At 35.9% G+C, this 13,001-nt stretch overlaps 1 protein-coding gene across 1 annotated transcript in view; it reads left to right on the top strand.

Annotated features, from left to right (window-relative positions):
* Nucleotides 1–13,001, top strand: part of LOC107666974 (membrane-associated guanylate kinase, WW and PDZ domain-containing protein 3-like) — a 55,414-nt gene that overhangs the window by 33,375 nt on the left and 9,038 nt on the right. The window contains exons 6-11 of the mRNA XM_016458529.1: nt 2,071–2,257; nt 3,916–3,995; nt 6,540–6,597; nt 6,691–6,803; nt 9,402–9,596; nt 10,634–11,254. Of these exons, the coding sequence (XP_016314015.1) occupies nt 2,071–2,257; nt 3,916–3,995; nt 6,540–6,597; nt 6,691–6,803; nt 9,402–9,596; nt 10,634–11,254 (1,254 nt within the window). The remainder of the gene's footprint in view (nt 1–2,070; nt 2,258–3,915; nt 3,996–6,539; nt 6,598–6,690; nt 6,804–9,401; nt 9,597–10,633; nt 11,255–13,001) is intronic.

The raw sequence follows: 13,001 nt of genomic DNA, 5'->3' as shown, positions 1-13,001 counted from the left end.
ACAATGCTGTAGCCTTTTTTTATATTTATATTACTGCATTAAATTATGTACATTTACTCAAAATATTCAGATGATGTGTAGGTCCATGCAGAATCCATCAGATTAGAACTTGCAATTTTATAAATTAGTGATGTTTGATAAGACACCTCAGAATCCTGTTGCATGCTATAATAGCCAAGTCAAAATGTACTTGTATAGGGCTTTTCACAATACACATTGTTTCAAAGCAGCTTTACAGAAAAGCTTAATGTTAATGTTTATAATATCTTAAAGGAACACTCCACTATTTTTGAAAATAGGCTAATTTTTCAACTCCCCTAGAGTTAAACAATTGAGTTTTACCATTTTCGAATCCATTCAGCCAATCTCCGGGTCTGGCGGTAGCACTTTTAGCTGTAGCTTAGCATAGATCATTGAATCTGATTAGACCGTTACCATCTCGCTCAAAAATGACCAAAGAGGTTTGATATTTTTCCTATTTAAAACTTGACTCTTCTGTAGTTACATCGTGTACTAAGACCGACGGAAAATGAAAAGTTGCGATTTTCTAGGCCGATATGGCTAGGAACTATACTCTCATTCTGGCGTAATAATCAAGGAACTTTGCTGCCGTACCATGGGTGCAGCAGGCGCAATGATATTATGCAGCGCCTGAAAATAGTCCCCAGCTAGGTAACTTCCAACGTGACCGGCACTAAGTTTGTGTAGTTGGTTATGTTGATGGAAGTTAGCCTATTTTCAGGCACTGCGGATTATCATTCCGCCTGGAGAACGTCGGTCTTAGTACACGATGTAACTAAAGAAGAGTCAAGTTTTAAATAGGAAAAATATCGAAACTTTTGTCATTTTTGAGCGAGATGCTAACGGTCTAATCAGATTCAATGATCTATGCTAAGCTACAGCTAAAAGTGCTACCGCCAGACCCGGCGATCGGCTGAATGGATTCGAAAACGGTAAAACTCAACTGTTTAGCTCTAGAGGAGTTGGAACATGAGCCTATTTTCAAAAATAGTGGCGTGTTCCTTTAATATCTTCATGCCTTAGTCGCATTTAGCAGATTAGAGCTTGGCAATAATATAGTTTACATTTTGTAACAAGCGATCAGGCATTTGAGATTTACTATAATATATATCACCCAGGCAAATATACTGTATGTGTGTGGATTAAATTGGACATACTTATATATTCAACTTTATATAAAAAGCTAGGAGAATATATAGTTAGTTTCTGAGACTAAATAAATCTGGCAGTTGAGATTTGCTATATAATATTGTATATAGTTTTGCTTTATGTGAGTATTCTGTATTATTGTGGATAAAGCGGGATATAATATATATGTCCAATTTTATATATAGTGCTGAGCAATGATAAAATTGTACATTTTGCGACAATATAAACAATCAAGCATCTGGGATTATATATCACCTTGCAAGAGTATATTGTATGTGTGAGGATAAAGTTGCAAATACTTATATATATCCAACTTTATGTAAAGAGCCAGGCGATAATAGTTACATTTTGCGACAAAATAAAAAAAATCAGGCTGTTGAGATTTGTTATAGTATATTGCATTTATGCGGTTAAAGATTTATATAATACATATCCACCTTTATATATAGAGCTGTGTGATAATACGTTTACATTTTGTGATGATATAAATTATTACATAGCCGCAATTTGCCATATAGGCCTAATATATATTGCTTTACATAAGTAGATAGGATGTACTATATATCCAATGTTTGATATATCGCTGGCCGAATAAAATCGTTTTCCAACAATTTTTGACAATATAACAATCAAACTGAGATTTGCTATATAGTAGTAGCAAGAGGTTCACGTTTATATATTTTATATATACAGTGTATGCTATAGAGTATTATGATGCAAAAATAAAAAAATTACAAGATATTTATGTAGCATTAATTTGTGATAATAATAATTATATAAATACTTTTTCTGTAATGAACCTGAAACAGGAAAAGATCTTGCTTGCACACCATCTTACTTTGACATGCAAATCCTTCTCCTGTGTTAGTTTTGCATTGTTTATCTTCTTTCCTTCTGCAGAGAGGACAGAGGAGTGGAGGAAAGCTGTGCCCAGCTACACTCAGTCCAGTGGTGGAGGCAGTGCAGGTGGCAGTGGGACTCTGGAAGTCCGCACCTGGAGCTCTTTAGCCAGAGACGAAAGCCTGGAGCCCCTGCCATACAACTGGGAAATGGCCTACACGGAGACAGGCATGGTCTACTTCATAGAGTAAGTGTGTGTGGCCGTCAGAGGAGAGATTTAGACTTCACTTAACTGCATGAGGGCTGCTGCTGTACTCATAAATTTCGGGTCACCTTCTAGTCTACGGCCCATTCATAGCATTGGGAATATGGATGTATTAACAGATAAAAGTGCATTTCATATAAAAAAAAAAAGTGCAGTTACTTTAAAGATATCACTGTAATTTCAGTTATTCAGTTATGTAATTTTCAGTTACATGTGCATATTCAAAACTTGTTGCATCACTTTCAGTTAGATAGGCTACTATTTGTGTTTAATCATGTACATGGACATATTTTATCATGAGATTACAGAGCTATGGTAGAGGTTAACAATTTTGATGAAAAGTGTGTAAATTACAAATATATTTTACATTATTTATAAAATCTATTTGTAAATTCTGTAAATAATGCTTAACATTAATATTATCCATTACAGACGTTTTTTTGTGGTTACTTTGAACCCATGGCTTTATACAGTACCTTTGGAACCGCATGTGTCTTGATGATTTTTTGTTGTTGTTGTTGTCACATTACTTAACACCATCTGATTTGACACACTGTATATCACAGAATATTGTTTTTGTGTGTATTATTGTTTCATACCACTGAATGTCATGTGGGATTTGATGCACTATTCACAATACCACAGGATATTGTTTTGTTTGTTTTTGTGTTTTGTTTTGCATTTATTATGCCACTGTAGTATTCCTGTGGAGTGTTTTCGTTTTTTATTGCTGGAGGTTCTTAAAGTAATATTTTGACGCAGTTGTTATATGCAAAGACATTACAGTATATGCAAATTGTCTATTTATACAACGTTTTTATTTACTGGCTTTAAATTTGTTCTCCAGTATTTCCTTTTATAGGCAGCAATATTTGTTAGCAGGCAGCACATTTTCCCCTCCATAGAGCTGCTGTCTGATTCTATTCAGGTCAAATCTCAAACTCCATCAACATAGTATTCCAATTTCTATTTTCACAAGCGGCATGCTTTATCACTTTCTCTCCCCATCTTGCTGATATCTGATGTTTTTCTCACTCTGAAAAAGTAGTGTTGCTTTTAAAAGTCAAGAGCAGAGCTGTCAGAATGAAAGAATAAATATAGCTCGCAGTGTGGCCTAGATGCTCTTTAAAGAACAGAGTCAAAGTTCTGTTTGTGTGTGTGTGCATTTGGGGTCACAATCATAAATATTTTAGTGGTTCCAAACATTTTCCAGTTCAGTTTATAAGACTTATAACTACAGGCCATTGAAAACCTCACCCTCTTTGACCTGCCAAGGCTTTATAATAAATTTGCATTAGTCTAAATCAGCGGGTCTCAAACTGAGGTCAATGCAATGTCAAAAATAGACCTAAATAATAATAAAAAATAAAAAAATTGACAAAAAGTAATAACAATGAATTAATCAACTAATGAATCAATTCATAATAATAAATGAACATGTTCAGTCCAACTGCTTGCGATCAATCAGTTCATTAAAGTTCATTAGATGAAAGTAACGGTCTAGTTTATTTTAATGAAAGAAGAACAAAACAGTATCAAACAGTATCAGTATCATGCTGGTATGTAGCCCAAAATCGCTTGTGAAATACTGGTCTAAATACAGCTCTAATATCTAATGCATTTTCTTTTTTGTTTTATAGCCACAACACAAAATCGACTACGTGGTTGGACCCTCGTCTGGTCAAAAAAGCCAAGCCCCCTGAAAAGTGTGAGGATGGAGGTGAATCTTTGCATTACGCATTTATATAAGAAGCCATAAACATGTATGACAGCTACATGCATATGCAAATAGAAGTTCAGTTGCATTCAATCAGATGTGTGTACCCTTCCACATTCACACGCCGCAGAGGGCATGATTGCATAACCTCATCTGAATGCATTCACTTCCTCTTGCCTTTTCACTCTTAATATACACACGAGCACACATGATGTCTAACAAAATGTAGCTGCTGTTTTTAAGGAAGTCCTGTATATATATAATTATATATATATATATATATATATATATATATGTATGTGTATATATGTGTATGTGTATGTATGTGTATGTATGTATGTATGTATATGTATGTGTATATATGTATATGTGTGTGTGTGTATGTGTATGTATATGTATGTATGTATATATATATATATATGTGTATGTGTGTGTATATGTATATGTGTATATATATGTATGTATGTATGTATGTGTGTATGTGTGTGTGTGTATATGTGTATATTTAATATATATGTATGTATATATACGTGTACTGTGTTAGGCTAACCGAGACTTGTCATTTGCACTTATATATTGTTGCTCTTTTGTTAGTTTTGACTGCTTTTATTGTCCTCATTTGTAAGTCGCTTTGGATAAAAGCATCTGCTAAATGACTAAATAAATAAATAAATAATACAAAGCAACATAATGTGAATGAAAAACCAGAAAAAATATTTTATTTTATTTTATTTTACAAAATAAAATGTATTGAAATTTTATGACACATTATTACACTAGCTTGTTTTGCTTGTGAGGGTAGCATTATAAAATATATATTGTATTAAATTTGTAAAGTACATCTTAAATACTCTATCCATTAAAACATAATTTTTTAAGAACATATATGATATATTTAAAGCAAAATTAAGTAAGTATTCTATTTGGTCAAAATAATGTAATAAAAATATATGTTTTATTAAATGTTTTTATAATGTCATGCTGCAGAAAACATAAAAATGTAATAATTTTATTATAATTTAAAGGGGTCATATGATGCGATTTCAAGTTTTCCTTTCTCTTTGGAGTGTTGCAAGCTCTTGGTGCATAAAGAAGATCTGTAAAGTTACAAAGACTAAAGTCTCAAATCCAAAGAGATATACTTTATAAAAGTTAAGAGTCAACCACGCCTACCTAAAACGCCTTGTTCTAACACGACCCACATATCTACGTCACTATGTGGAAATATTAGCATAATGCCGCCCAAAATGTGCACGCAAAGAAAGAAGGCATGGTTTCAGGAACAGCAGTAGTGTTGATGCAGCCGTGTCAGGGAGACGTTGTGTGATTCAGTGCGAAAGCAAAAGCACTTTATTTGGCCTTCCGGAAGTAGATGCAATTAGGAATCATTGGTTAAGATTTATTTACAACAGAACAGCACAACCCAGATGTTCGAATTTGTGCAACGCATTTTATGGACGACAAGGCTAGAAGAGTACAAGGCTGGCTGTGCACAAAGGCTATTTCTAAAAAAAAAAAAGGGTAAATTCCGATTTTGCTATGACAATCTAGCGCTTCTGAATCAGCGACTGTAAGTATGTTTTGTTATTAGTTTAAGTATTTGCTATTGACTGTTCAAATGCAGAGTTTTGCGCAGTGCAGAGTAACGCGTCGTGTGTGTGTGAGGGGAACAGGGTCACATCACAGGAGAGTGAACTGCCTGTCAGAAATCATAGCACGTCTGCATCATCACTGTGTCTGTCATGCGACTCTGTTGCCCTTTCGGGCTTGAACTGATGGTAAAACTAACGACATTATTAACTGTCTTGATATTTACTTTGAAAGCTAAAGCTCACGATAAGCTCACGTAAGGGGCGTTACATTTCCAACACGTGCTTGTGGTGTTCGGCCAATCACAATGCACTGGGTCAGCTGGCCAATCAGAGCAGACTGCGCTTGTCAAAGGAAGGGGCTTTGTTGAAAACGACGTGTTTGAGAGAGGCGGGGCATAGAGGACCTACAATAATGTACAGTATTTGAAAAATAATGTGTTTTTTTAACATTAAAGCATGTCAACATATTCTATTACACCAAATACACAAAATAATGATCTTTAAAATAGCATCATATGACCCCTTTAAATGATTTCCTTTTCAAAATGTTGAAAAGTGGTCATTTATTTATTCATTTTTATAATTATTTATATAATTTTTTTTCTAAAGTCCATGTATAATGTTTCATATTTTTTACAGCAAAAACCCAATATTTTTGCACCGAGAGGCTGTCATAATTGGATTTATAATAATTTTTACACCCACTCTCATTTCCTTAGATTAACCAGGCTGCTAAAGTACCTTTGATATTTCTTTATGTAAATAGCTTTGTCATGATTGGCTAACCTTTGAAAGGTTAAAGTGTATTACATGTAAAAATCAAGGAAATTGATGGTTCTTTGTGATATGACCTCTTTAAAATGTTGCCTGCTGTTGTTAATGATGTTGTTGCAGCCATATGCGTGTGTGTGTGGATTTGCATTTAAACACATTGCTCTTGTTCCTTTATCATCAGAACTTCCATATGGATGGGAGGAGATTGATGACCCGCAGTATGGCACATACTACGTTGAGTAAGTCCTATGATTGGATTAGATTTGTTTTCTTTACGCTTTTTAAAGTATAGGCTAGCGATATACTTAAAAACTTTCTTTTGTCATTCTCAGTCACATAAACCAGAGAACCCAGTTTGAAAATCCGGTTCTAGAGGCCAAGAGGAAACTCGGTTTGGACACTGCAGTCGCAACTCAGACCCAACAGAGGGCAGCACCTCCTCCAGGTACAAACAAGCACCTCCCTAACTGTGAATTTAAACTGAAGTTATGAGTGTTTAAAGGGAACAGCAAAGACACTCAGCATGTTAGAGTTTCCCGCCAGCAAACACACAGGCTCCTCACTGGGTGAATGATTGTGTGGGGGAAACAGGGACAGAAAGATAAGATTAAAGAACGGTGAGTCATCTGCCATTCTCAATATGATGAATTAAAGATTCTTCCATTACACTGGATGTATTATAGATGTGTTTGAGCATGTGCGTATATGAGAGAGAGCGAAAAACTCGGGGAAGAGAAGAGTGCTGTTTTAGGGTGGATGGATGGGAGTATAAATGTTATAGAGATTGCTTTGCAGCACATCACAAGCTGCATTAACATAAAAGAGAACATTAGCATCCATCATGCATTCACATTGCCTCTCTTTGATCAGTCCCTCTCTAAAACATGGCTTTACTTCTACATATTCGTTCCGAATTTCTGGAAACAACGACTGCTGTCCATTCAGGCCAGAAAATCCATATCTACTGAAGTGAACAGTGGCTGTCGATGCAGAGATGACAGGAACAGGGGGAAAATAGATGACACGTGAGTCTGAGGGCTTTGATTGGACGGAGACCGGCGTAACAGACCCTCTATTCGGGCATTAAGAGTTGAAGGAAGGACAAGGGGAAAAAGCACATTTTCTTTTGCTTTGCTGAAACGCTCAGTTACCGTGGCAGTGGTGAGACTGCATCAAGTTTCATTCATTTAGATATCAAAATCACAAATCGAGTGGCATCTACAGACACACAATGCTAGAGCTTTCTCAAACGCTGGTTCACCAACATGATTTTAACAGATGGAAAAACTCAGTTGGCCCTGATGTTCACACAGGTGTCCTAGCAGAGTAACCGCAGGTGTGACTATGGACATGTGCCACTGACATTTGACAACCACAAATTGTCCAAAAAGTGTGTTGTTAGTTTCAAATAGCAGAAAACTGTCTTTTCTCTACTTTGTCCTGTCAAAATGGCAAAATCAATGTTTTGACAGGCCTTCCTCCTGTAATAGGGAGATTCACAGCTGCCATTACAGCACATGCAATCAAAGCGTTCTCTCTAACAGCACGTACACACACACACACACACACACACACACAACCCAAGCTTCCTTTAGCTCAGTGTGATTCTTCTTTTATTGTTCGGTGATATAATAGTTCATTAAAACAGTGTGATTCCCACAGTCTTCTAGACTTCTTTGGTGATTTGTGAACTCTTGAGAGTACAGTATTCCATGGTACACTGTATTCATCTTTTCTGACAGGATGTACAAAAAGGGAATCAGAGCAGTTACGGGCATAAAACACAAACAGTTCCCTCTAAAACTTTCACTTACAGCAGTGGAACATTATCTGGAAATCTCCACACCCAGTGCTGAGAGGGTTTCTGAAGGTTGTGTAATATTGAGAATGTGAGTGTTGTCACTCCCTCAGCCCTTTTGGGAACACACAGGATTGCAGTGTATTAGACGAATATGTGAGGATGAGCCGCTGACGATAAATGTTCTCGTCTATGCTGTCAGAGAGAGTTGTTAATGGTTTTGTTTACTATGCCAGATGTTTGGAATGATTCGCGGTTTTAATTACATGTCAGTCACACATAGGAAAACATTCCTGTACAATTAAATGATAGTTCATGGAACATCTATGGAATCTGTGTACATACACATGGATATTATGACTATCTATCTATCTATATATCTATCTATCTATTTAAAAATATAAAAAATAGAGGTTATTAGTGTTCCACATTTTATGCAATCCTTTTTTGCATAATTTCCCCCTTTTGCAAATAATGTAATGGTCTTTACAATAGTGACATACAGGAAGCATCATCATGGAAAGACAAATGAATAATTTCATCCATTTACTAATTTTTTTTTACACAAATTGTAGTGAACATTGATTGCACTCTTAAAGCTCAACTGGAAGATTTGAGGATTTTTTTTATGTTGAAAGTTTATCAATAACTGCAAACCAACATTTTGTCCCAAACAACCTATACTCTACCATATTGCATTTTATTTTAGGCTATGTTTGCAACCCTGTTACCCATTTTTTTAAATATATTTTTGTCTGTTTCATTTTTTTTATTTTATTGTAATTTTTTAATGCTATTATAATTAAATTTATTCAAATAACTAATTCTAAACGATAGAATGTCCCACATGTCACATATTTTAGTTTGACCGCCTGAGGTTGATGGTCAACCTTTTCTAAAGGTTAGGTCTCTTTTTTTCTGTCCATGTGTTCAAAAAATGTGCTTCAGACCCTTTTTTGTGTTTCAGGCCCTATTTTGTATCATATTCACAGAAAGTATCCCATAATGTGCTTTGGTTAATGATAACAGGACAGTCTGCTTGTATGACTTCACACATTATTGATGAATCTGTCATACATTTTGAAAACATATTTATCAGTGAGCATTGTGGTGCAGTTGATGATTGTATATATCGTAAATCTACTGTATCAATGTCTAGTTGTTTACAGTTTTGTCTTTGTGCATATTTTATGTGAAGTTATCACAGATGTCTGTCTGTGTCTTCCACTCCTTCTGACTCTGTAGGGGGAGCTGCTGGTACGCTGGGGTTCTCGCGGGACCCAACCCAGCTGAAGGGGGAGCTGTATCACACGGCTCTCAGGAAGAGCCAGCAGGGCTTTGGTTTCACCATCATTGGTGGAGACCGACCTGATGAGTTCCTACAGGTGAAGAACGTTCTTGCTGATGGCCCGGCCGCCCAGGACAACAAGATGGCCTCTGGTGAGTGATGCCTAGTTTGGTGAATGGTTTTAAGGGGAACATCCACAATTCACATTAGGGGTAATTAGGAAGCCAGCCTACAAATGACTTAATTATAGATGTCTCGTCACATTAAATGGGATAGGAAAAGTATATTAACATAAAAAGGCTACAGAATAATGGCTTTATTTATTCACCCTCATACTGTTCCAAACCATTTGACTTTTTTTCTTCTTCTGTGAAACAAAAATTTTGATATTTTGAAGAATCATGCATTTTTTCCATATCATCCTTATTTTAGTATTACTCATACTATCACAGTTTTTTTTTTATTATTCTGAAATAGCTTTTGTTTTTACATTTTTGTTTTAATTTTTGTTTATTTTTTTAGTAATTTTGTTTAATGCGCTTAAGTCATTTTTATTAGTTTTTTTCAATATTGCTATATATTTAAATAAAAAAAATGTTTTTATACTTTTAGTTTTAGTTAAGTATAATAACCTGGTTCCATACAGCAACAGTTCATTGTGACCATAGTGGCAAGTCATCTAAAGACACATAATAACCCCAAAAAAGACTGAAATTTAAGTCATTATTCACTAATAATCTTCCTTTCCATTGAGTTGTTAACTAGAGAGCTGCTGCGGATGATTGAGTGAGTGAACAATCAGTCTGATTCATGAACTGGATCAGCTGATTCAAAAAAAAAAAAAAATCAAAGGAATGATTCATTCACTGATCGAGTTCAAAAACACTTGGAATATAGTACACAAGTCACACAAACTGCTTGGTATTTCTTCGTCATTTTTGTATCTTATCAAATGTGTATAAAAAAGATCTGTGTCAAAATTCTTCAAAGGTTCTCAAATAAATAATACACGTTTGAAATGACAGTGTAAGGGTGAGTAAATAAGGACAAAAATATTTAATTTTGTCTAAACTATTCCTTTCATCTAGCGTCTTTCAAAAACATAAATGGATTAGAAAAGTTGTTCATCCACTTTGTAATGGTCCTTTTCCTTTCTGATGCTGTCAAATTCCCTCTCTTTTCAACCTAGGTGATGTAATTGTGGAAATCAACGGCACACTTGTCTTAGGCAAGACCCACGCCGACGTGGTCCACATGTTCCAGTGCATCCCAATTAATCAGTACGTTGACATGGTCCTCTGTCGTGGATACTTGCTTCCCCCTGACGTGGACGTGGACAGCGAGGACCTTCCCCCTCCACCTCCACCTCCGACAGGAGAGATCGTAACCGCCGTACCCCTCATCAATGGCCAGCCACTGCTGGTCAAAGGTGACGCCCTTCACGGCTCCTCCCAAGAGCTTCACTACGTAACCACAGACGCCAGTGGGCGGCCGGTGGTCGCTGCTCTTCCAGGAGGCAGCAGCAGCAGTGCAATTGACAGGCCCAAGACGGGGATGCTGCAGCCGGAGCTGGTGAGCGTGCCAATCGTGAAGGGACCTGGAGGATTTGGCTTCGCCATTGCAGACTGTCCTCTGGGGCAGAAGGTGAAAATGATCCTGGATGAGCAGTGGTGCCGAGGCCTGTTGAAAGGAGACGTGATAAAAGAGATTAACAGGCAGAACGTGCAAACGCTGAGCCACGCGCAGGTGGTGGATATACTGAAGGACCTCCCGGTGGGCAGCGAGGTGAATCTGTTGGTGTTGAGAGGAGGTAAGAGAGCAGGAGGGTGTATGGAACATCGTGCTAATCATTTAGGCCATAAACATACAGAAAAAGCTGAAGGTTTACTATAATTGTCGCTTTGGTCGCTCTTGTTGCATCATTTGCATTCATGTTTGTTCTTGTAGCTCAAACAGTAGAGCATGATGCTTACAACTCTAGAGTTGATTCCCAGGGAATTCATAGTGCTTTTCACAATACAGATCAAAGCAGCTTTAGAGCAAATGCTTGTTTTAATTATATTTTGGCCTTAATGACCAGGAAATATATATACTCCGAGATTATGGAATGCGCTTCCTTTAAACATTCGAAGTGCTCCTACACTAAGTACTTTTAAGAAACTGTTGAAAACCCACTTTTTTAAAATTGTCTATTATGATTAAGTTGTATTTACATGTGACATTGTTGTAGCGCTTTGGGTTGAGAAAAGCGCATTATAAATAAAATGTATTATTATTATTATTATTATTATTATATATAGCTTGAATGCAATAGAAAAACCCTGCTAAAAAGACTTTCAAAGACTTTAACTTTGAATAGCATGGAGTGAATATAAATGAATGAATAAGGCTGTCAAACCTTTTAATCCTTTGAGCCTTTGTCAAGCCATTATTCAAAAAGTTTGCAGTTTGTCTTGATAAATCGTCTTTTTCTCATAAAATTACAATTATTGCAGTTAAAAGAATTTCTTCAGTACAATATATCTTTAAATACAAATTCTGCATCATGTTTAGTACTTTCATTTTAATTCAGTAAAAATTCAGAAAGTGAAAAATTTGTGATTCATGGAAAGAGAACACTGTGCAGTAAGTCGCTTTCTTATACAGTATTTTTTTTGTTTTTTTAGTACAAATATCTATGTTCTTAATTCAAGATTTGTTTGAGATGCACAATGACATAACATTTGTTATATATATATATATATATATATATAGAGAGAGAGAGAGAGAGAGAGAGAGAGAGAGAGAGAGAGAAATATATCAAAATTAATTGTAGTTTGTATTTTTTAATAATAAAAAAATAATGCCCGCAGTATTAGAAAAAATTACTTCATTTTAATCTTAATTTTGAAATGTTTCTCAGAAAACAACATTTAGCATCTAATGTCATTTTTGCATCTCAAGTAATATATTTTGATTTAAATATGTTTAGATATTTGCACTGGAAAACAAGACAAAATACTGAGTAAGAAAATGAATATGCAGTGTAGCAGAGGACATTTTTCAAAATTAGAATTTTCAGCAGGGAATTACACAAAAGCTCTTTTCACTTTTTTTCACTCATTTTTTTGTTATATCTGCATTGTTCAGCAGGTGAGAAATCAATTGCGATATTTTCCCCACTTCATAAGTTTACATTTTAGCCACACTCCTCTCCTCCACTCTCACCGATCATACTTGAGGTGTGTTTCTGTCCCCTTAGGAGAATGTTATGTAAGAATGATGGACGGTTGATCCTTGTACAGTTGGCAGGAGAAGCCCCGTTGTATCTTTTGCACCCACTCCTTGGGGCTGGCTGGGAATTTGGGAAATGAGTTTAAATCACAGGGGAATTTCAGGATGTGTCTGCAAAGAGTTCTGTGAGGATTTATTGTCTGAAGAGCGAGAGAGAAAGAGAGGGAGGGGGAAAAGGGGAAAAAAAGATGAAGAAAGAGAGCAAGATAATGCTTTAATCAGTTCTGTTAGCCCTCAAAGGCTGAGTGAGTTTCGTCATTCGTTGTTTAGCCATTAAATTCAAT

This window comes from Sinocyclocheilus anshuiensis, unplaced genomic scaffold (assembly GCF_001515605.1).
Source record: "Sinocyclocheilus anshuiensis isolate Anshui unplaced genomic scaffold, SAMN03320099.WGS_v1.1 scaffold615, whole genome shotgun sequence".
NCBI lineage: Eukaryota > Metazoa > Chordata > Actinopteri > Cypriniformes > Cyprinidae > Sinocyclocheilus > Sinocyclocheilus anshuiensis.
Note: the sequence above shows the minus strand (reverse complement) of the source record. Positions and strands in the feature narration are given on the sequence as shown.